The 22,419-nt window shown below is 49.7% G+C and overlaps 1 protein-coding gene across 1 annotated transcript in view; it reads left to right on the forward strand.

Annotated features, from left to right (window-relative positions):
* Positions 1–22,419, forward strand: part of Smg5 (SMG5 nonsense mediated mRNA decay factor) — a 28,908-nt gene that overhangs the window by 747 nt on the left and 5,742 nt on the right. The window contains exons 2-16 of the mRNA XM_046421780.2: positions 3,507–3,605; positions 4,418–4,541; positions 5,463–5,619; positions 7,613–7,702; positions 8,938–9,027; positions 9,719–9,797; positions 13,578–13,703; positions 13,796–13,864; positions 14,271–14,479; positions 15,113–15,250; positions 15,613–16,212; positions 17,484–17,659; positions 18,853–18,928; positions 19,552–19,727; positions 20,404–20,562. Coding sequence (XP_046277736.1) covers positions 3,507–3,605; positions 4,418–4,541; positions 5,463–5,619; positions 7,613–7,702; positions 8,938–9,027; positions 9,719–9,797; positions 13,578–13,703; positions 13,796–13,864; positions 14,271–14,479; positions 15,113–15,250; positions 15,613–16,212; positions 17,484–17,659; positions 18,853–18,928; positions 19,552–19,727; positions 20,404–20,562 — 2,368 coding nt within the window. The remainder of the gene's footprint in view (positions 1–3,506; positions 3,606–4,417; positions 4,542–5,462; positions 5,620–7,612; positions 7,703–8,937; positions 9,028–9,718; positions 9,798–13,577; positions 13,704–13,795; positions 13,865–14,270; positions 14,480–15,112; positions 15,251–15,612; positions 16,213–17,483; positions 17,660–18,852; positions 18,929–19,551; positions 19,728–20,403; positions 20,563–22,419) is intronic.

The following is a 22,419-nucleotide window of genomic DNA, read 5'->3' on the forward strand; positions in this document are numbered from 1 at the left end:
CTCTAATTTGGGGGAGTCTGTATGAGAAGAAAGACTGAAAGAATAGCTGTGTTGGTTTGGAAGGGTCATGAAGGACTTTGGGTGCAGCTTGTTCTTAGGACATGGAAGCCCATTTAAGGACTCATGAATACAGTCCTTTACTAGGCAACTTCCCTTCCTGGTTTCTGATTTCCACAGTGCCTTCCCTACTACTCCTCAAGTCACACATTCAGCCCTTCAGGCCTCTGCTGGGAACCGGGCAGTATGAGGTCTTCCCAATTTGGCTGGAAGAATTTTGTTTAGGTCAACTGGAACATGGGCCCTGGAATTGGATCATAATAGGAAGAAGCATAGAAACCAAACTGAGTTTTTTTGCTTTGTAGTAGGAAGTAGGGTTTGGGATTTTCATTTGGCCCCGTCTCTGTTGAACAGAAATGTTTGCCTGAAAAGACTACCCTCAGAGCCCTGGGTCCCATCTTGGCAGTGAAAGAGTCAAGAGGATGTGTTGTCTTTTCCTCCCTGAGTAGGCATCCGGGTCTGCTCTGTCCTTGTAAGCCAGAAAGCAGAGGGGAGTATAGGCCATTCCAAAAATAGAAGAGTGATCCAATCCAGCAGCCCCTGGGCACCCACTGTGGGCTGTCCCAAGCAGTCCCCAAGCTGGTGAGGAGTTGGCTAGGGGTGGCACGTGGGCCTCATCATGCTGCTGAGTGTCACTGCTGCCTGTCAGACAGAGCGTAGGCAGTGTCTGCAAATTCCTTACTTCTCTCCAGCTTTGGGGGATGGCTCCAGCCATTCTAATTTTTCTCCCATCTAGTTCTTTCTCAAACCCTGACCTTCGCAGCACTGACTTAAACTAGTGTATTTGCGTGTGTGGCTTACATGTGTGCACATGGGTATCTGTGCCTCTAATTGTGCACTGTTGGCTTTGAGTAGGGTAAACATTTCAGGAAGCCAGTCTCTGTTTTTATATTTATTTGTTATAACAGTGGAGATTGGTGGAAGGAACTGGGAGGGAGGTCCAATTTCTCTTCCTAAATTATTTGTGTGGTTAAACTATGGACTTATTACTGGGTTTCAGTAAATTTGGGAAACTCCCACACCTAGCTGTTTACAGATAGGAAATTCTGAAGTATTTTATTATGAGTGACAGAAGAAAAAGAAGCAGAAGTGTTGCTGGAAGGGACATAAGCCCCAATTAATTTATTAGGCTAGTTAATGAGTTATTTATTTTAAAAACATATTTTCTTTTTAACACCATGCAAGGCTTGGGATTATAATAGTGAAGGAGACAACAGTAGCTGGGCGTGGGGTGCATACCTGTAATCCCTGTGACTCTGGAAATAGACGCAGGAGGATTCTAAGTTCAAGACTAACCTCAGCAACTTAGAGAGATCCTGTCTCAAAATAAAAAAGGATTGGGGATGTAGTTTAGTGGTAAAGTGCCCTGGGTTCAATCTCCAGTAACCCTCCCCCCCCCAAAAAAAAAAAAAACAAGATTATAGTTCAGTAAAAGACCTTATGATCTGATGGGGAATGGGGAAAAAGTGCTGAATCCTCTTAAATTTATACATTTGTGATAAGAATTTTCCAGAGTAGTGATTATTTTTTCTAAATTTTTTTTAATTGAACAGGAACACATCATCTTTGTTTTACTAATTTATTTACTTTATGTGGTGCTGAGGATCGAACCTGGTGCCTTATGTGTGCAAGGCAAGTGCTGTACCACCGAGCCACAACCCCAGGCCCCAGAGTAGTGATTATTAACCTTTTTTAGATTAGGATGTAAGGAGAGTTCTGGAGGCTATCTATAAAAATGCACTTGGGCTAGAGTTGTAGCTGTCTAGCTACAAGCCCCGGGTTCAGTCATCAGCACCAAAAAGAAAAATGCATACACTCCTGTTAGATCTGTCTGTGGCACTAATGTTAAAAACCCTGCGTTGCTGGGTATAGTGGCCTGCACCTGTTGCCTAGTTACTCAGGAGACTGGGGCAGGAGGGTCTTTTGAGCTGAGGCATTCAAGGCTACCCTGGGCAATATAGTGAGCACTACCTCTTAAAAAAAAAAAAAAATCCCTGCCCTGGGGACTAAGCTGGTGTCAGTAAATCACTGCTGCTGTCCCTGGCATTGAGGGCCAGGCTGGCTAGAAGGGCCTGACTCTCATCTCTTGATAGCCCAGAAGGTGTTTGGAGAAATGCTGAGCTCTCAAGATTGCCTGTAAGAAGGCCTCATTGCTGTCCCACCCACTCAGCTGGGTGCTGGCAGTCACTTGGCCCTGTACAGAGCAGCTTTTATTGGTTGGTGTACCACCTAAGCCACCTGCTTGCCCTGAGCTGGGAACACATTTCAGTTTGTTCTGGGAATCATCACCCTTTGTTTTTTGGTTGCTCTGTTTTTCTGGTCCACAGCTGTGTCTGATTCACCTGTTCTCACAGCTGCTACCTGCTGTCCTCTGGGTTTTACCCTTCCAGAGTTGACACCTACCTCTGGGACTTCTTGGCCATTCATTGTAGTTTCTGTGGCTTTTTTTTCTGTAATGACAGAGTTAATGTCTTGACTCTTCCCCTCATCCTTATACAACAAGAAGATTAGAAGCTAACTCTATGTTTGCTATGTACCGGGCACTGTCATAAGTGTTTTGTATATTAGCTAATTTAATCTTCATAAGGTCAGTGATCATATTCTCATTTTATAGTGGGGTGAACTGAGACATAAGGAATTTGGATATTTTGCTCAGGCCCAGAAAACTTGTAAGAAATGGAGTCAGGATTTGAACCCAGGCCGTCTGGTTTTCAAGCTTACACTCAACCACTATGCAAAATAGTCTTTCAGTAGAATCCAGGAAACCTTATGATTAAGCAGCCAGGAGTCCCCTTTACCTTCCCATACCCTGCAATTCCAAAGCAGACTTTTACATCAGAGGTTTTATGTCAGGGATAATAAACCCTTGAATAATAATAAAGATCCATTCATCCTACTATTCTTTATTGAATGCTTACCATGTAACAAAACTACAGATAAATTATTGCCATTTAATCCTTACAACAGTCCTCCGAGTAGCTGCTATCATTATGTCTATTTTGATATTGTAACCTTTAAACGTTTAGATACTTTGCCCAAAGACATGGCCAGGGTTCAAACTCGCAAGCTTTTCTGCCTGGCATCACAGCCTGCGTTCTTTCCATCCAGAGAGTCTATCTTCCCACGTCACAGTTTCTGTACCTTGACACTGTTGACATTTTGGACAGGAAAATTCTCTATTGTGGCGGGCTATCCTGTCAGCACCCACTAAATGCTAGTAGCACACACATCCCCGCACCCCTTGTGACAACTTAGAATGCCTTCATCATGGACGGTTTCCAGATGCCCCTTGGTTGGGGGCGCTGCTGTATCAGATGGAGGAAGTGTTCATCTTGTTTTGTGTGGACCTTAGCTGCAGTCATGTTATTTTTCCCTCCCCTCTAGAGTCAGCATCTGAGGGGAACCATGCATGCACGTGACTTGGGCTCTTTTCCTCCATTTCCCTACAGGGCTGTGGTGGAGGCTGTGCATCGACTTGACCTCATCCTTTGCAACAAAACTGCTTATCAAGAAGTGTTCAAACCAGAGAACATTAGCCTGAGGAACAAGTAAGTTGGAGACCACCAATCCTGAACGCTTCCCTGTCTGTCTCCACTGGAATGGCAGTTGAGCTAGGAGTGGTGGTGCATGTCTGTAATCCCAGTGACTTGGGAGGCTGAGCCAGGAGGATTGCATATTCCAGACCAGCCTGACCAGTTTAGTGAGACCCTGTCTCAAAAACGAAGAAGGGATGGGATGTAGTTTGATGGTAGGGTGCCTACCTCTGAGTTAAATTCCAAATTAACTCCTGCCCCACAAAAGAAAAAAAAAAAGCATTTGAAGGAGTTGGCCATGGAGGCAAAGAGAGAAAGAGGGGCAAGAAGGCAGAGAAAAGCTGGGTGTGGAGGCACGTGCCTGTAATCCCAGTGGCTCAGGAGGCTGGGACAGGAGGATCACAAGTTCAAAGCCAGCCTCAGCAACTTAGTGAGGGCCTAAACATCTTAATGAGACCCTGTCTCTAAATAAAATACAAAATAGGACTGGGGATGTGGCTCAGTGGTCAAGTGCCCCAAGTTCAGTCCCTGATAACCTCCTCTTCTCTCCCCCCCCCCCAAAAAAAAAGAAGGCCCAGAAAGAGGTAAGAGGTGCAGGGGGGGAAATGAAGACTGTTGAAATCCTTGTTGCTTCCTGTGTCTGTTTTTCGGGGCTCCTGCACTACTTTCTTGACAGCTGCTGTTCTGGATCACATTGACTCTGATTATCTCTTGTCAAGCATGTAGATTTGTCGGTGAGGGTATATGGCACATGGCTCCCTGCCCTCAGTTCTGTGTCCCTCACCAAGGGATGGGCCATCTCCTTCATGTACCCTTACCACTCCCAGGCTGCGTGAGCTTTGCGTCAAGCTTATGTTCCTGCATCCAGTGGACTATGGAAGGAAGGCTGAGGAGCTGCTGTGGAGAAAGGTGTACTATGAAGTTATCCAGCTTATCAAGACTAACAAAAAGGTAAGGGGGGGCCCTAGAACTTGGGAAGAAACTCAACAGAGGAGGGGAACTAAGGAAGAAACACCTGGGAACCTGGGCCCAGAGCATGGTTGGAGGCAGGGAAGCCACGGGGAAGATGGCAGAAAGGAGGGAGGGAGTCGAGACATAACTGAAGTTCAAGAAGGAAGGGAGCCTGTCCCAGATGGGGTGACCAGAGAAGTAGATCTGAAGACATAGGGGCTACTCATGAGTGAGAAGAGAGTGGGGTGGATGAGGTTCCAGAGTCAAGGAGATAAGTTTGTGGCTGGTGCAGTGGTACATGCCTATAACCTCCTAACAACTCAGAAGACTGAGGTAGGAGGATGGCAAGTTGGAGAGTAACTTCAGTACTGTAAGAAGAACCGATCTCAAAAAATAAAAATAAATAAATAAAGGTATTTATCGTGTCCAACTACAAAAACAAAAAAATTTTTTTTAAATAAATCGGGGCTGGGGTTGTAGCTCAGTGGTAGAGCACTTGCCTAGCATGTGTGAGGCCTTGGGTTTGATCCTCAGTACCACATAAAGAAAAATAAAATAGTTATTAAAAAATAAATAAATTAGTAAATAAATAAACATAAAAATAAAAAAAATTTAAAAGGGGGGCTGAGGTTATGGCTCAGTGGCAGAGCGCTTGCCTAGCATGTGTGAGGCACTGGGTTCGATGCTCGGCACCACATAAAAATAAGGTATTGTGTCTGTCTACAACTAAAAAATAAAAAAAAAATAAAAAAAGGGGCTGGGATGCAGCTCAGTGATAAGAGCGCCCCTGGGTTCAATTAAAAAGAAAAATTGATTTCCTCAGTGGGATAAGCAGGTTGGGGGAGTGGAGGAATGGGGGAGTGGGGGAATGGTACTCTGAGCTTATTGTTTAGCCAGCCCCTTCCCTTTCCCAATCTCTAGCACATCCACAGCCGGAGCACCTTGGAATGTGCCTACAGGACACACCTGGTGGCTGGTATTGGCTTCTACCAGCATCTCCTTCTCTATATCCAGTCCCACTACCAGCTTGAACTACAGTGCTGCATTGACTGGACCCACGTCACCGACCCTCTTATAGGTCAGTGCAGCCGTAAGGTGGACTTGAGGGGAAGGTTCCTGGGCCTCACTTTTTGCTGCCTTGTCCCTCGGAGTTTGTATAGCTTGTGACCCAGCCAGGCTTCATGAAGCCTGGGTTTAACCAGTCTTACGAGGTAGGGTAAAGATGTTAAGGAAGGGGAGAGCTTGGAATTGTGGGCCAGTATGAGGAGGAACCAGAAACATTTAGAATGGGTCTGGAAGAGGATAGTAATAATATTTCTTTTCTTCTCCCAGGTAAATCTTGCCAGCACTGTTTCTTTGACTTTAGAGATTGTTTCCCAAAGCTTGGGGAAAGCAGTGAAGTCTTTAGAAATGTTGGGCAGATTGTGGGCCGTCTTTCAGGACAGTGCAGATCCCTTTTCTGCAGTTGAGGTGCTGGCAGCTGCAGTTGCTTTACCTTTTCTAGTTGGCAGTTTTCTTTTCAGTTCAGCTACCCTGTAGAGCTCCTTCCTTTGATTGTCCTTATTGTGTCCCCTTTCCTCCCCTGAACCACGTCCCCACCCCACCTTGCCACCACATAATAGCATTCTCTGGTCAGAAGTAGAGCATCTGTGTTTTGTGCATTTAAAAACATTTTTGGACAGTGGGGGTATAGCTCAGTGCTGCAGTGCTGTGTAGCTGCCCGAGCCCTGGGTTCTGTCCTCAGGGCTGTAAAATAACAAAGTTATTCCAAGATGAAGTCCATAGGTTTTACCAGATAGCCGCATGGACTTTTGGGTTCACATCTTCAAAAGTTTTTTCAAAGAGTTAGTTTCCCCAAACCATTTTAGTTTTCTTCTTCATTGATGTTTTCTTCATTCAGCCAACTAAGAGATTTCTACAGAAAACATTTGGAAGGGCTTTTCAGAATAGGAGCTCCAAAGCCCTTAGAGCGGCTGTCAGTTGGGATGGCTTCAGAGAGGATGGTCTCTGAACCCAGACTGTGTTTTGAGTCCTGGCTGTGTCACTCCCCAGCTGTGTGACTGATTTCCTCCACTGTGAAACAGGAGTATTAACTGCTTCATGGAGTCGCATGGGGATTAAGTTAATGTTGTAGACATTTAAACCTGTACCTGGCATGTAGGGAAATTGCCACCCAAAGAGCCCAAGCTCTCTGAACCAAAATTACAAGGCTGCTTAGCTAAAGCGAGAGGGGACAGCCAAGCACTTTTCGCCGTGACCATCGCTAGTCCTCAGACAGGGCAAGCGCACTTGTCTACTCTCTGGGAAGATGCTCCGTGCTGCCTTTCCTCTCTGGGCTCTCATCAGGCAGAAAGGAGCATTTGCTTGGGCCTCACTCACATGCCATTCTTCTGGGCAAGTTTCCCATCTCCACCCAGCCTTTTATCTTAATGTAGATAGCTCCATAAAAGGCACCCTTCCTGATTCTTCTTTTTTTTTTTTTTTTTAATTTATTTTTTTTATTGGTTGTTCAAAACATTATAAAGCTATTGACATATCATATTTCATACAATAGATTCAAGTTGGTTATGAACTCCCAATTTTACCCCAAATACAGATTGCAGAATCACATCGGTTACACATCCACATTTTTACATAATGCCCTGTTAGTAACTGTTGTATTCTGCTACCTTTACTATCCTCTACTATCCCCCCTCCCTCCCCTCCCATCTTCTCTCTCTACCCCATCCACTGTAATTCATTTCTCTCCTTGTTTATTTTCCCATTCCCCTCACAACCTCCTTCCTGATTCTTGAGCCTCATCTCTTCCTCCTTTCTGGAAGGGGCATCCCCAGGGTACTGTCCTGAGTTCAGGACCTAGTCTTCCTCTTTCAGTTCCTTCCTGTCCTGTGGGTGAATCCTGCCTGTGAACCTCTGTATCTATCTGCATCTTAGATTAATGTCTTCTCTGCCCAGAAGACATGGTTCCAAGGCCGGTCCTCGAGTTTCCTCCTTTATCCACTTTAGAAGAATGTTTCTGCTTAAGTGGGGACAGAGGTATGGACTCAGAAATCAACCTTTCTGTCTTTCAGGATGCAAGAAGCCAGTGTCAGCCTCAGTGAAGGAGATGGATTGGGCACAGATGGCATGCCACCGATGTCTGGTATACCTGGGAGACTTGTGTAAGAACCTGCACCTTTTATTTATTTCCTCTCTTTGGGGCCGTGGGAAAGGCCCAGGCTGCTTCAGTTTTGGTACCACCTTTTACATGAGTAAAGAGCAGAAGAAATGCTTTGGCCTCTGATAACTTCTCCCCTCCAGTCTGTTGATAGTGATCCCTCCTGGGAGTCAGAGAGGACCAATGAATATAGGACACAAGGAAGGGCCTTTGAGCTCTGAGAATGTCAAGGTGCTCAGTAGTGGGTTAGGAAGATTTTTAACTTGTTATCTTTCTCCCTTGATGCTCTTGTTCATCTTCGTTGGCTTCTAGACTAGTAGGAATTTAATTAAGCAGGACCTCAGGGAGCATTCTCTGCCTGACACATATTTCTGAGAATGGAAAAGCGCTCTCTTGTTTTAAGGGCTGTGGGTCTCTAGACTTCATAGACAGGTATGCCTCATTAGGCTGCTGGTGTGTAGCTGTTGAGCACAGTATCTTTTATTGATGAAGGTTCCTTCTGTCCCTTCCTGCAACCCACTCCTGAGGTCATGGGCATTGTGTGCAGAGAGTCAACTCTTTCATATTAGGCAGACCAGTGTGTCATTAGCAATGTCTTACCTGTAGAATCTGGCAGTTGCATTCTAGGACCAAATATGAGAGGTCTTTGCAAACAAATGCAGCGGCTCCCTTTCATTGGGAAGAGAAAATCAAGAAGATCCTGTTTAGCTGGGTGCAGTGGTGTATGCCTGTAATTCAGCAACTCAGAGGCTGAGGCAGGAGGATCTCAAGTTCAAGGCCAGTATGGGCCTTAGCAAGACCCTGTCTTAAAATAAAAAGGGTTGGCTGGGCGTGGTGGTGCATACCTGAATCCCAGCAGCTCTGGAGGCTGAGACAGGAGGATTGCGAGTTCAAAGCCAGCTTCAGCAATGGCAAGGCGCTAAGCAGCTCAGTGAGACCCTGTCTCTAAATAAAATACAAAATAGTGCTGGGGATGTGGCTTAATGGTTGAGTGCCCCTGAGCTTAATCCCCGGTACCAAAATAAATAAAAATAAGAAGGGTAGGGTTGAAGGAAGACAGAATTGAGCCCCTTGCCCATGGTCATGCAGGTCAGGATTGTGTCCGAGACCCACAACCTGTTAAACAGCTTCGGTCCCTCTGTACCAGGTTCTCGTTATGGCTTTTCAGAATGGGCCTTTGATGGGGGGGAGAGTTTTTTCTGAATCATCTCTTTCCCCTTCTTTCTCTCTTTCCTACAGCACGCTATCAGAATGAACTAGCAGGTGTAGACACTGAGCTGCTAGCTGAGAGATTTTACTACCAAGCCCTGTCAGTAGCTCCCCAGATTGGTAAGTGAACCTCCTAGTTGGGCCTCCAAAGCAGTATCATTTTTCAAAAGGAAGACAGTACCATTGAGATAGTGGGCATACTCATTTCTTCCAGGTTTTCGCCCCCCTCAGCTCTCTCATACTTCACCTTGGATGTGTATTCTTCACCTTATAACACACGCTCAGAAGGTGGTAGAGAGAGAGGAGAAATGGAAATGTTAGCTAAGGAGGGAGGCAGGAAAGAAGAAGGGGACAATGACTTCCCTATTTATGAGGTCTCTGTAGAAAGAGGAAATCATACTTCCACTGTCCCCACAGGAGATGCAGTGGGAGAAAGGGTAGGATTCCATTGTAGGTAGAGATGGGGATTTGCATGTGGGACATAGGAAGGGGCTCAGAGCTAAGACACTGAGCTAGGGGAGAGAACCGGGCTCCATGGAGTTCCATCAGCCCCAGAAGAGCTGCAAGTGGCTGGTGAAGAAGTACGCCTCGGTAGTGCAGGTGACCCCTGGCCAGCCAGGGGAAGCAGGTTGCTAGGAAGTGAGAAGAGACCAGTAGTCGACCGGAGGAACAAAGTTAAGTTGCCAATCAACTGAGACACCAGAGTTGTTGCAGACCCACCTGTTTTCCCCATAAGCCCAGCATTGGTTGGGCCTGGCAGCATTGGCTGAATACTGTGGCCTTCAACTGCATGAATTCTCTTTCTTTCCAGGAATGCCCTTCAACCAGCTGGGCACCCTTGCAGGCAGCAAGTACTATAATGTGGAAGCTATGTATTGCTACTTGCGCTGGTGAGTATTTGCCCGCTCTGCTTTCCTGTCTGCATCCCCCTGCTTTGTCTTCTTTCCTTCTTTCTGCAGCTCCTGGCTCAGAGGGATGGGGGGATGATAGATTAAGGGCAGGCCTAGTAGACCTAGTAGACACTAGGACAGCTGAAATAACTACACGATATCTTATGCAGAGTACAGGGTTGCTGTCTTCCTGAAGAAGGAAGTAAACTTGCTAGAGTTGATAAAATGTTACCCACGTGGCCTCTGACAAGAACCTCAGGATTCTTGGTCTTCAGTATCTTAATGCAATGCTGTAACATGGAAGGACCAGCTTAGCAGCAGGATGGGTCAGTGCTTCCTTGGGTCTGAGCCTCAGCTTTTAAAATTAAGAAAAAAAGTTTCAGGGCACCCAAAATTGTTTAGTCTTGAGGTACTGAGTCCTCATAACTGAGTGCCCTGAGGCTGATAGGTAGCCCCGAATGCTGTTGGTTAAATTGGTTGTTACAGTATGGAATAAATTGCCTGGAAAACTCCCTGTTGTCACTTAATCAGGTCTAAAGCCAAATGGTTCTTAGGAGAGGTTATGAAGTGAGTTGGGCTTTAAACAAAGGGGATAACATGGTTTTCTTAGCTTAAATGATCAAACATTCAAGTGTAATACAGTAAATGACCTAATTCTGCCTTCTGATTCCATGTGCTGAAATCATTGGTTCACAAGGTCAAGGAAATCCGTTGCCTGTATCAGCCACGGGTTAGCTCTGGGGTGTGCCTCTCCAGCTCAGGGCAGCCTGGCACCCCCACTGTGCTACTGCAGCCGTTCCTTCCTCAGTGTGATTACCCGGTTTATGACGTTCCATGTGTCTTTCCTGTTTCTTGAGTGCTTTCAGAGAATCCCTCCCTTACTCGTTTTTGGCCCCCATCACACTCATAAGTTTGCTTTAGGGTAAGTCACTTCAAAATAGAGCCAAGCACGTCTGGGAGGTCCCACTGAGAGCCTACTCTCCTGGGCTAAAACAATTGTATTTCATGCTTTATGAGTTAAGGCATTTGGGCAGGGCTTAGTGGGCAACCCTTGAATTCTTTGAAATTCACCTGATCTAGAGGTCTGAGAAGTCTGGAAGATTGGCTCATCTGGACCCCATTCTCCATTTAGTCTCAGGGGCTCTCCATGTGGTCTCCTCCTCAAGGTAGATAGACGTCTCACATAATGCCTTACGTTCCAATAGTGAACCATGTATGCCCTGAGAGACTTAGAAGTAGGGTCTGTCAGTTTTTCTTTTATTCTGATTCTATTTCTTTTCTTTCTTTTTTTTTTTTTTTTTAATGTAGATGGACACAATATCTTTATTTATTTTTATGGGGTGCCAAGGATCTAACCCAGTGCCTCATGCGTGCGAGGCATGTGCTCTACCACTGAGTTACAACCCCAGCCCTATTATTATTAATAATAATAATTTTTTGGTACTGGGGATTGAACCCAGGGGCACTTTACCACTGAGCTATGTCTCCACCCCAGCTCTTTTATATATATATATAATTTTTTCTTTTTTTTTAAATTTTTAAATGTTGATGAACCTTTGTTTTGTTCACTTCTTTATATGCAGTTCTGAGACTCAAGCCCAGTGCCTTACATATGCCAGGCAAGCGCCCCACCTCTGAGCCACAACCCTAGCCCCCCAGCTCTTTTTTTGTTTTTTTTTTTATTGAGACAGGGTCTTGCTAAATTGCCCATGTTGGCCTTCAACTTCAGATCCTCCTGCCTCAGCCTCCCAAGTTGCTGGAATTACAGTCATGTGTCACAATACCTACAGTATCTGCCAATTTCTTTTCTTCTCCTTTTTCTTTCTTTCTTTCTTTTCTTTTTTTTTAAAGAATTTATCATTCCTTCTATTTTGGGTGCTGTTTCAGCTGAATGTGGATGCTACATAGTGGAGATTCAAGATTCTTTGCTAAGTAGTTTTTTTTTTTTTTTTTTTGTACCAAGGATATTAATCTTAGGGGGCACCCGGCCACTGAGCCACATCCCCAGCCTATTTTGTATTTTATTTAGAGACATGGTCTCACTGAGTTGCTTAGTGTCTTGCTTTTTGCTGAGGCTGGTTTTGATCCTTCTGCCTCTGCCTTCTGAGCCGCTGGGATTACAGGCGTGGGCCAGAGCAGCTGGCTGTGCTAGTTTCTTAATGCTTGACTTCAGAGACCTCTAGCCACTTCTGCCCTTTTCTGCTGGTCAGAGCTTTTGCAGAGCCCTTCCTGCTGTAAAACTGAAGGGGAAGAGAGGAACCGTATTTCTCAGCAGGAGGAGTATCAAAGAATTTATGACTGTCTTTAATTTACCACCAATGTATATTCTTTTTACACCTTGCTTTTTATAACTAAAAAGTTGTTTTATCTTAAGTTTTAAAATACAATATATATATATATTTTTTTTTTTTTTGCAGTGCTGGGGGTAGAACCCAGGGCCTCCTGCATGCTAGGCATAGACTCTCCTGAAAGTGATCTGGCTTTTTGATTAGACTGTGCGTACTTGGCATGTGCTCTACCACAGATCTATACTTCCAATCCTAAAAGTTGTTTTTAATTTTTTGTAGTTTTAGATGGACAGAATGCCTTTATTTTATTTGTATATAGTGCTAAAGATTGAACCCAGTACCTGTTACATACTAGGCAAGTGCTCTGCCACTGAGCTACAGCCCCAGCCCCTAAAAGTTGTTTTTTTAAAATAAGACAAAAAAACAAAGCTTGTGAAGTAGTGCCAAGGTTATTGGTTTTGTAGTGAGATGGGCTCGGAGCCTCAGCTCTGCCATGAGTCAGCTGTGTGACCTTGGGCAATGTCCTTGTTCTCACAGGCTCCCTTTTCTCTCTCTCTCTTTTTAAAAATATTTTTTTTAGTTGTCAATGGATCTTTTATTTATTTATCTGGGGTGCTGAGGATCGAAGCCAGGGTCTAACACACGCCAGGCAAGCACTCTACCACTGAGCCACAACTCCAGCCCCCTTTCCTCTCTTTTAACAGTGGACAGTGCTAGGGTACTCTATGTACCTGACACAAGGGATGCTTAGTAGTGTTTGTGTTTGAAAGAGTGTTGGAAGGATTAACTGCAACAATGTGGGTAGATACATTTGCTCGTAGTAAATGCTCGTTAAATGCTGCCTGTTGTAGTTAGGATAATGTATTTCAGTGATTAAACTAAGTTAAGGTCATAATGTAGAATAGGATTATTGTCTATTTTCCGGATATTGAGGAGAGTAAGATATCAGTTACTCAGATTCATCTGGAAGAAGTTGAGCTGGGCACAGTGGCTCTTGGGAGCAACTTGGGGAGCTGAGGCAGGAGAATTGAAAGTTCAAGCTTAGCCTGAGCAACTTAGTGAGATCCTGTTGCAAAATACAAAATAAAAAGTGCTGGGGGTGTAGCTCAGTGGTGGCGCACTACGTTCCAGTACATCAAAAGCAACAGCAAGTGCCGGGGCTGGGGCTCTGTGGGAGAGCGCCTGCCTAGCACGCGTGAGGCACTGGGTGCGATCTCCAGCACTGCATCAAAATAAGTAAAAATAAAGGTATTGTATCCATCTACAACTAAAAAACATATTTAAAACATCAGCAACAAATTCGGAAGTTGTGTGGGTGTACTTTATTGGGTAGCTTAGGAGTCTTTTACCCTGAATATATATATATAAGGTGAGGTGGGGGACAGCCTATATATACTAGTGACATTGTTCCCTAAAGCCCCGGTAGAGTGACATGCCCTTCTCCACCTCTCCCCTGCCAAGACTCAATAGTTACCCCTCGTATCTCCTTCAGCATCCAGTCAGAAGTGTCCTTTGAGGGGGCCTATGGGAACCTCAAGCGGCTGTATGACAAGGCAGCCAAAATGTACCACCAGCTGAAGAAGTGTGAGGCGCGGAAGCTTTCTCCCAGCAAAAAGAGGTGGGTGGGGTCTGAGTAAGACAGGACCTTCCTGTCAGTGCAGCGGGGACTTTGGGGCCACTTAACATTTACCTGGGGTCCTCTTGTTTCAGATGTAAGGATATTAAGAGACTGTTGGTGAACTTTATGTACCTGCAAAGCCTCCTGCAGCCCAAAAGCAGGTGAGTGGAGAAAAACAGAAGCAAAAGTCACATTGTGAGAGCCCCAGTGAGGACTCTTCCATCCTTGGCACCCCTTGCTCTTTGTCCATTCTCCTAGCAGCTCACCCTCTGTGACAAAGTAGGTCCTAAGTGTGGAAGACAGAACTGGCACCCACACCCCATCTCATTTTGTTTAGTCTGCTCTGTGTTTTTTGTTTGTTTGTGGTGCTGGGATGAAGCCCAGGGCCTTTTGTGGGGGGCAAGTGCTTTTCCACAGAGCCACGCCCATTTTGTCTGCTTTGGAGACAGCCCGGCACTGTCTCCTCCCCTGGTCTCACCTGTAAGACCCCATAGTCTTGCTGAGTCTTCATTTTCAATTCCCTTGGGCCCAGCACTGACCTGCCTTGTTACTCCTGCCCTTCCACAGTTCTGTGGACTCCGAGCTGACCTCCCTTTGCCAGTCGGTCCTGGAGGACTTCAACCTCTGTCTCTTCTACCTGCCCTCCTCGCCCAACCTCAGCCTGGCCAGTGAGGAGGAGGAGGAGTATGAGAGTGGATATGCGTTTCTCCCAGATCTGCTCCTCTTTCAGATGGTCATCATCTGCCTTATGGGTGTGCACAGCTTGAAGAGAGCAGGTAACCTTCCTCGTGACCCGCTTTCCCCTCTGACCGGACCTCACGCCCTGTTTTGCAGCTCGTTACATGTAAACTTCCTTCCACAAACAGCCCCTTCACTGTTTCACTGCTTGGATGTGGGAGAAATGGGGGCCAAAGAACCTCACCTATGTGGCCTCCTGTGAATGAGCAAAGGCAACAGTGTGTCCCCCATACCCCCCCCCACACACACACACAGATATGTACACACTTGGTCAGAGAAGGGCCAAATATGTAGCTGATGACACCAACACAGTTCCCACCCAGGCACCTGGGGAAGCCTTTCTGGCAGAGGTGTTTGTAGAGCAAGATTTGAAGGGAGGAGGGGAGGGGCAGGGCCGGACGCAAAGTTCTTGGGTAATTGGGAAGAATCTTGAAGCCTGAGCTAGGACAAAAGGTGTGCTTCCATGAGGGGGCACAGGGTGAGCTGGTGCGTTCTAGACTGTCAGAAGGACGATGGTCCAGAGACTTGGGAAATCTTTTTTTACCTTAGCAGAAGCTTTGAAGTGTAGTCAGATCCTTGGATGAGTTGAGAACAGGTAAGATGGGGCTGGAGCTGGAGGTGCCTGTTCCTTATCAGGCCTGGGTCCTCACGCCTGGCTTCCCTGGCTTCAGGATCCAAGCAGTACAGTGCAGCCATTGCCTTCACCTTGGCCCTCTTCTCCCACCTCGTCAACCATGTCAACATACGGCTGCAGGCTGAGCTCGAGGAGGGCGAAAACCCTGTCCCGGCCTTCCAGAGCGATGGCACAGGTGGGAGAATGGGGGAGGTGGTGACTGTGGAGAGACTGGTGTGGGGACGGGGATGTGAAAGGGAACAGGTTGGAGTGCAGCGGAGCGGACTTGGAACCCCAGCTCCTCAGGAGCTGAGGCAAGAGGATTGGAGTTGGAGGCCAGCCTGAGCAGCTTAGTAGGACCCTTGCTAAAAATAAAAATGGCTGGGATGTAGTTTAATGGTGGAGCCCTTCCTAGCACTCGTGAGGCCCTGGGTTCCGTGGCGTAAAAGCGGGGGCGGGTGGGGGATACTCAGCCGGGAGTGGAGGTGTGGATAGAATGTTCCAGGTCTCAGGCTGTAATTTTTCCCTAGGCTCTATTTGACCTTCCTTTTCCCACAGATGAACCCGAGTCCAAGGAGCCACTGGAGAAAGAGGAGCCAGATCCTGAGCCTCCTCCCCCCACAGCACCCCAAGCTGTCGAGGGTAGAAAGAGCCGAAAGTTCTCCCGCCTCTCCTGCCTCCGCCGCCGCCGGCATCCGCCCAAAGCTGGTGATGACAGCGATCTGAGTGAAGGATTTGAGTCTGACTCAAGCCATGACTCAGCCCGGGCCAGCGAGGGCTCTGACAGTGGCTCAGACAAGAGTCTGGAAGGTGGGGGCACAGCTTTTGATGCCGAGACAGACTCGGAGATGAACAGCCAGGAGTCCCGGTCAGACCTGGAAGATATGGAGGATGAGGAGGGGACACGATCCCCAGCACTGGAGCCCCTTCAGGCCAGATCCGAGGCCCCTGATTCCCTCAATGGCCCTCTGGGCCCCAGTGAGGCTAGCATTGCCAGCAACCTCCAAGCTATGTCAACTCAGATGTTCCAGACCAAGCGCTGCTTCCGACTGGCCCCCACCTTCAGCAACCTGCTCCTCCAGCCCACCGCCGACCCTCATGCCGTGACCAGCCGCCAGCCCTGTGTCAATGGGGATGTGGACAGGCCCTCAGAGCCAGGTATGGGGTCACCCTCACCATCCTGCCATGGCCCACACCTCTGTGCCCTGGGAAGTCACTTGAGGGAAGCCACTCTTCCCCTCTGTGAACCACTTCTTCCTACCTTCGTTGCCTTACCTTTGACTCTTCCAACAGGGCAGCCCAGGAGGGTCTTCCTGAGGACTTTTCCTCTTGCTCACTTCCTTACCCATTCCTGGTCTCACTCGTGTCCCATTCCCTCCCACTTGACACTGCCCGGAAGTTTTTGGGCTCTCTTCTCACACAGGTGCAACTGCAGCTTTCTCCCCAGGTGCCACCAAGGTCCCTCTGGGCCTCTGGAAGCTAGGAAACCTGTCCCCATCAGGGTAGGTGGGGTGGAGGGACTTCTCTGAGGATCTTGCCTGCAGAGAGAGTGCCCTTCAGCAGCACAAGCGTTTGTTGACCTGCTCTGCGTGAGGCATTAGGCTAGATGGTTCCAGGGTGTTGTTTGACTTTGAATTTTTGGAGCAGTCGTGAAAGTTCTCATCCCTACCCTGAGTGCTGTTGTCTTTTCTGTTTTCGTGCTGAGGATCGAAGCCAAGGCATTGCCACGCAGCGCTGTACACTGAGCTCTGTCTCCAGGGCTGCCTTTTACCCCCAACCTTTTTTTTTCTTGGTGCTATGTTGAGGTTTGAACCCAGGGGTGCTCTACCACTGAGCGACATCCCCATTCATTTTGAGTGAATGAAAGACATGCAGAGGCTGTTGTTCGGAGAGGTGAAATGCCCTGTTCTGTATTCTATTCTACAAAGTAGAGGATTGAGAGTTGAGGGTAATTGTTTGGCACCTGTGCCTGTGCCCCCTGTTTTTCTCCCTCCTTGAGAGCTCCCTTCTGACTGTCTGCCCTGTCTTCCAGGGCAGAGTAAGCACTTCATAAACATTGGTTGAGCAAATAGCTCTAGACCAGTGTTACAAATTAGCTTGAGTCTGAAAGAATCGTACTGGAAGGCAGCAAGCCCTTGGTTTAGAAGCTCCAGTTAGGGGCCTTAAAGAATTGGGCAGAGGGCTGGGGATGTGGCTCAAGCGGTAGCGCGCTCGCCTGGCATGCGTGCGGCCCGGGTTCGATCCTCAGCACCACATACAAACAAAGATGTTGTGTCCGCCAAGAACTAAAAAATATAAATAAATATTAAAATTTAAAAAAAAAAAAGAATTCCTTAGAAGAATCTAGGTGGCCTGTCCCCCAACAGAACTGAAGCCTGTTGCAAAGTGCCATTCACTGTTGATCCCAGTTCTGTTTCCTCCAACCCCAGCGTCTGAGGAGGGCTCTGAGTCGGAAGGGAGCGAGTCCAGTGGGCGCTCCTGTCGCAACGAGCGTAGCCTGCAGGAGAAGCTGCAGGTGCTGACGGCCGAGGGCCTGCTTCCTGCTGTGAAGGTCTTCCTGGACTGGCTGCGGACCAACCCCGACCTCATCATCGTGTGTGCTCAGGTGCTCCTTGTCCCCGGTGTCAGGTCCCAGGATGGTGGCAGAGGGACCTGTTGTCTGGGCTCCAGGGAAGGAGCAGGCCTGATGTCTGCCTCAAAGAGCCCATGGTCAGGGAACAGCAAGAAGGCTGCCTGCTTTGCTCTCTGTGCCCTGTGCTGAGCGTAATGCCTGCCATGAGTGGCCTGATGAGTGTGTGTGTGTGAGGCCAGACTCAGCACGCATAGACCAGAGAAGGGAGAGGTGGAGTGCAGGATGGCGACAGGAGGCAGGAACTTGGGACAGGGTTGAGCGGGTGTCCAAAGAAGGTGCACTGGCTCCGGGTGTGTCACTTTGTACCATGGGCCTGGGTGGGTCATGGCTGTTTCTCCTCCTCTCATTTGTATCAGAGTTTTTTTTGTGTGGGGGCTGGGGGGTACCAGGGGTTGAACTCAGGCACTTGACCACTGAGCCACGTCCCCAGCCCTGTTTTGTATTTTATTAGAGACAGGGTCTCGCTGAGTTGCTTAGTGCCTCGCTGAATTGCCGAGGCTGGTGTTGAACTCGCGATCCTCTTGCCTCAGCCTCCCGAGCCGCTGGGATTACAGGCGTGGGCCACGGCACCCAGCCTGTATCAGAGTTTTATTTTCCCCAGGAGTCCACCTGCCCTGCTATGCAAGATTCTTCCCAGTGGCTCTCCCCCTTCCCTAGACGAGAGCTTTAAGCCAGGTCCAGGCACACCCCGGGGTGTGTGCCCACGTGTGAGGACAGGTGCCCAGTCGTTGGTCGTCAAGGAGGTGTAGGGTAGTCACGGTGGACGAACTAGGTCAGATCCCTGGAGAGGTGTCCCAGAATGGGCACATGAAGAGAGGGCCGAAAGAAAAGCTTCTGCTGGCTGTGGAGAAGTCACCTCTTCCACATTGAACTTCTCCCACTGTCTAGATCCAGGAAGTCCTTCTTGTCCCCTACTGCCCTCTTTTCATGAAGTTTGCTGGTGAAGAAGTTGAACCCGCCCCATGTCCCGTGGGAATAGTTGGGTTGCCCCCGCCACCCCCTCCGTTTTCTAGGTCCTCTGCTAGCCCCCTGGCCTCTGTGGTTAATTTTCCTGTCAGATCCCACCAGGCCCCAACATGAGCCCAGTCCCCACGGCGTGGCGCCCTGGCCGGCTGCTCTCCTCCAGCACCGAAGTCCCTGGCTCAAGCCCTCCTCTCCCTCCCCAGAGCTCCCAGAGTCTGTGGAACCGCCTGTCTGTGTTGCTGAACCTGCTGCCAGCTGCTGGCGAGCTCCAGGAGTCCGGTGAGCGAGTCGCCGACACTGTCCTTCATCCCTTTCCCTCCAGACCCCACTGAGCCCCTCCCGCTGCCGTAGCCCAGCCCCTGGGGTAAGGAGGTCAGTGGGACTCACTACAGGGCCTCCCTAGCACACAGCAGTCATTGTCTGGTCCGGCCTCTTGGGTGTCCAGCCTAGCACCACTCACTGGGCAGGTAGCCTGGGCGTGGAGGGCCGTGTTCCCTGGGGAAGGCACCCAGGGAGGAGCCAGGCGCTGTGGCTGCTGTTGCTCGGATGCCTGTGGCATTGGGAGTTGACGGGCCTCCCTCCTGCCGCTAGAACGGTCGCCTGCTCTCCCCTTGCAGCCGCTCCTGGCTCCAGAGCCCCTCTCCCAGCTGCACCCCAGTGTGTGCCTTCCGTCGGGGAGCCTTTATGGACTGAGCGTCCTCCTTCTCCTGCGCCCAGATTTGCTCCTCTGACCCTTTAAGCTCTTGTGTCCTGCCTGGGTGTCCTCCTGTGGCTCTTTTTCCTCCCCTCTGTCCTTGTGGTGTGTCCTGCCTTGCCAGCCCCGTAATTCCCACGGGTGAGGGCTTGTCCCCCTGACCGGGAGTTCCAGGGCAGATGGTCTGATGTGGCCTCCTTCTGCCCAGGCCTGGCCTTATGTCCTGAGGTGCAGGATCTTCTGGAAAGTTGTGAATTGCCTGACCTCCCCTCAAGCCCCCTGCTCCCGGAGGACATGGCGCTCCGCAACCTGCCTCCCCTCCGGGCTGCTCACCGCCGCTTTAACTTTGACACGGACCGGCCCCTACTCAGCGCCTTGGAGGAGGTGAGCATTTCCTTCTCCTGCCAGAGGGTGTTGTGTGCCCGTCATGCAGGGCCGCAGTGCTGGGGTAGGGACTGGGGTGGGGCCGCCAGACGCCTGCTCCCGGGAGCTGGAGCCTCCTCTTCAGCTAGAGCCCGGCTTCTGCGCTGGGAGGCTGTGCTGCCCACTGTCCCGCTGCCTTCAGCCTTGAGTCTGCGTCACCTCCTGGGCTGTCGGGGCGCCTCCCAGTGCCCCGGCCCTCCCCTGGCTGCCTGCCTCTCACTGGAGCCGCTTGGCTGTGCTGGGCTTTGTATTTGAGGGCTCCAGAGAGGGTTTGCATTGGAGGGGGAAGAAGATTTTACTGACGAAAGAAAGTGGGGAAATACCCATCTGTTTCAATCCTCATTTTACATCAAGAAGCTGAGACCTGTGGAGGCGGGTGACCCTAAACACAGCTCTCCTGGGGTCCCCTCCGTGCCCTTTGCTCTTCCAGACCAAGACCTGGTTCTCCCATCTTTTAGGCTCTCCTTGCCCTGCTTGCTTCCTGCTTTTCTGGCAGGTAGAGGCCTTGGGCCTCACTGCTCTTCCCTCCCACTGTAGACCCCCAGGGCCAAGGTAGCGGGGCCGGTGGGGGGCGGGAGGGACGGGAGCCTCCTGGTGGCAGGCTGGCCAGAGGCCCTGCTCCTGTGCTTCCCTGCAGTCGGTGGTGCGCATCTGCTGCATCCGCAGTTTCGGTCACTTTGTCGCCCGCCTGCAAGGCAGCATCCTGCAGTTCAACCCCGAGGTCGGCATCTTTGTCAGCACGGCCCAGTCTGAACAGGAGAGCCTGCTGCAGCAGGCCCAGGCCCAGTTCCGCATGGTGAGTCGGGCCTCCCTGAGGGGCCGGGCGGGGGCTTGGCCACACTGCCGGTCTTCCTGAAGAACCTGGTGAGTGGGAAGGCCAGCTGGCCTTCCTGAAGGGGGACCGGGAGGGACTAAGGGATGGGGCCTGGACACAGAGTGAGAGGGGTCTTGAGCAGAGGCAGCATGGCCTAGGACTGTCCCTGGACTGACGTGGCCATCTCTGTTCCCTCCTGCTTTGAATTAAGAAACTCCCTGAACCTTGCAAAGCCAGTTTCCTCATTTTTTATGTGGGAATAAATGGAATCGACTTTGGGGTTTTCGGGAAGAGGGGAGAAGGGTGCGTAGAGTGTGCCCTGTCCATTGTCTTGTGGGGCAGGTCGTGCTCAGCAGCATTCCTGTCCCTGAAAGAGGCATCAAGACGGAGGAGTAGAGAGCTGGCGTGTGGCGCACACCTGTAATCCCAGCTACTTGGGGCTGAGGCAGGAGGATGGCAAGTTTGAGGCCAACCTCAGCAACTAAGCAAGGCCCTAAGCAACTTAGTGAGATCCTCTCTCAAAACAAAAAAATAAAAAGGGCTGAGGATGTGCTCAGTGGTAAAGCACCCCTGGGTTCAGTCCTTGGTAAAACAATGACAACAGAAGACAGGAAAGGAAGGGGTGGAGACCCTTGGGACCCGGCACCATGCAGGGACCTCTTCTGCTCAAGCTCCCCTCCACGGGGGCCCCAAAGAGTCAGCAGTGGCCTCCGTTACCTCTCTTCCATTTAGTGCTTCATTCTGCAGATACCCATTGAGAGTCTGCTCGGTGCTAGGCGTGTGGGTGCCCGAGACGCTGGGGTTACAGCCACCAACAGGGCAGTCCTTTCTTTTGTGGGGCTGATACTTTCTGAGCAACAGTCTGTTTCTTTCCATGGGCCCTGGGCATGTTGTCCTCTCTGGTGCATTTGGGGTATTGGTGTCTGGCACGGGAAGTACAGGCCGGTGTCTCAGCAGCCTCTGGTTTGCTTCTTCATCCCAAGCTAGTCTCCGCCCCAGCCAGCTTCCTCCCCCAGCCCCAGCCCCAGGCCAGCACTTCCCTCCTAGCTCTGAGCCCCTTTCCTGCGGACGTTCTGCTGAGCTGAAGGGACCCTGCTCCCCAGAAACTCCCTTCCTTGCCGTCTTATAAACAAGCATATTTTGTTAAAAACAAACCTTTTGTATTCAGGGTTTATTGCTGTTCCATAGGAAAAGATGGAGTTACAAAAATAACTGTGGGGAAGTTACACAGCTTCAAAACACGTTGGCGTTTCCTTCAGCCAAAAGTTTCTGAAGGCTCCGAGGGTAGGCAGTGGGCGCGGGCAGCACTTGCAAGGCCACCTCATGTGGAACTGGACATCAGAGGCCACACTGCCTCTGCTCTGCCCAGGTCACAGGCTTCCCCACCACGGGGCCCAGCCCCCAGGAGCAGGAGGGTTATGAAGGTCACATTGCCAATCTCCTGTCATTCGTTAAAACCTTTCTGGGTGCAAAGACTGGTTCGTATGTGACATTCATTTAACCTTGAAGCAGCCCTGGGAAGTAAGAGCTTGTTTCATATATGAAAAAGAACCCAAGGGAGCCTTCCCAAGGTCAGCAGGTGTCATCAGAGTGGAGCCAGGGCTCTGGAGTTGGACAGACCCGAGTTCTTGTTGCAGTTTGTGTGTGTGGCTGGAGCCTGAACCCAGGGCCTCTGGCATGCTGGGCAAGTGCTGTGCAGTGAGTGACCCCGAACCCCAAACCTGAGTTCTTCTCCTGGCTCTTCTGTGCCACTCTAGGGACTGGACTTCTGTGTAGGTCGAGTGGGCACTTACTCCACAGGACCGCGGCAGTGTGCGCCTGGGGTGGGGTCCCCTCTTC

This window comes from Marmota monax, unplaced genomic scaffold (assembly GCF_021218885.2).
Source record: "Marmota monax isolate L192 unplaced genomic scaffold, Marmota_monax_Labrador192_F-V1.1 WCK01_AAM20220418_F8-fsc00108, whole genome shotgun sequence".
Classification (NCBI taxonomy): Eukaryota; Metazoa; Chordata; class Mammalia; order Rodentia; family Sciuridae; genus Marmota; species Marmota monax.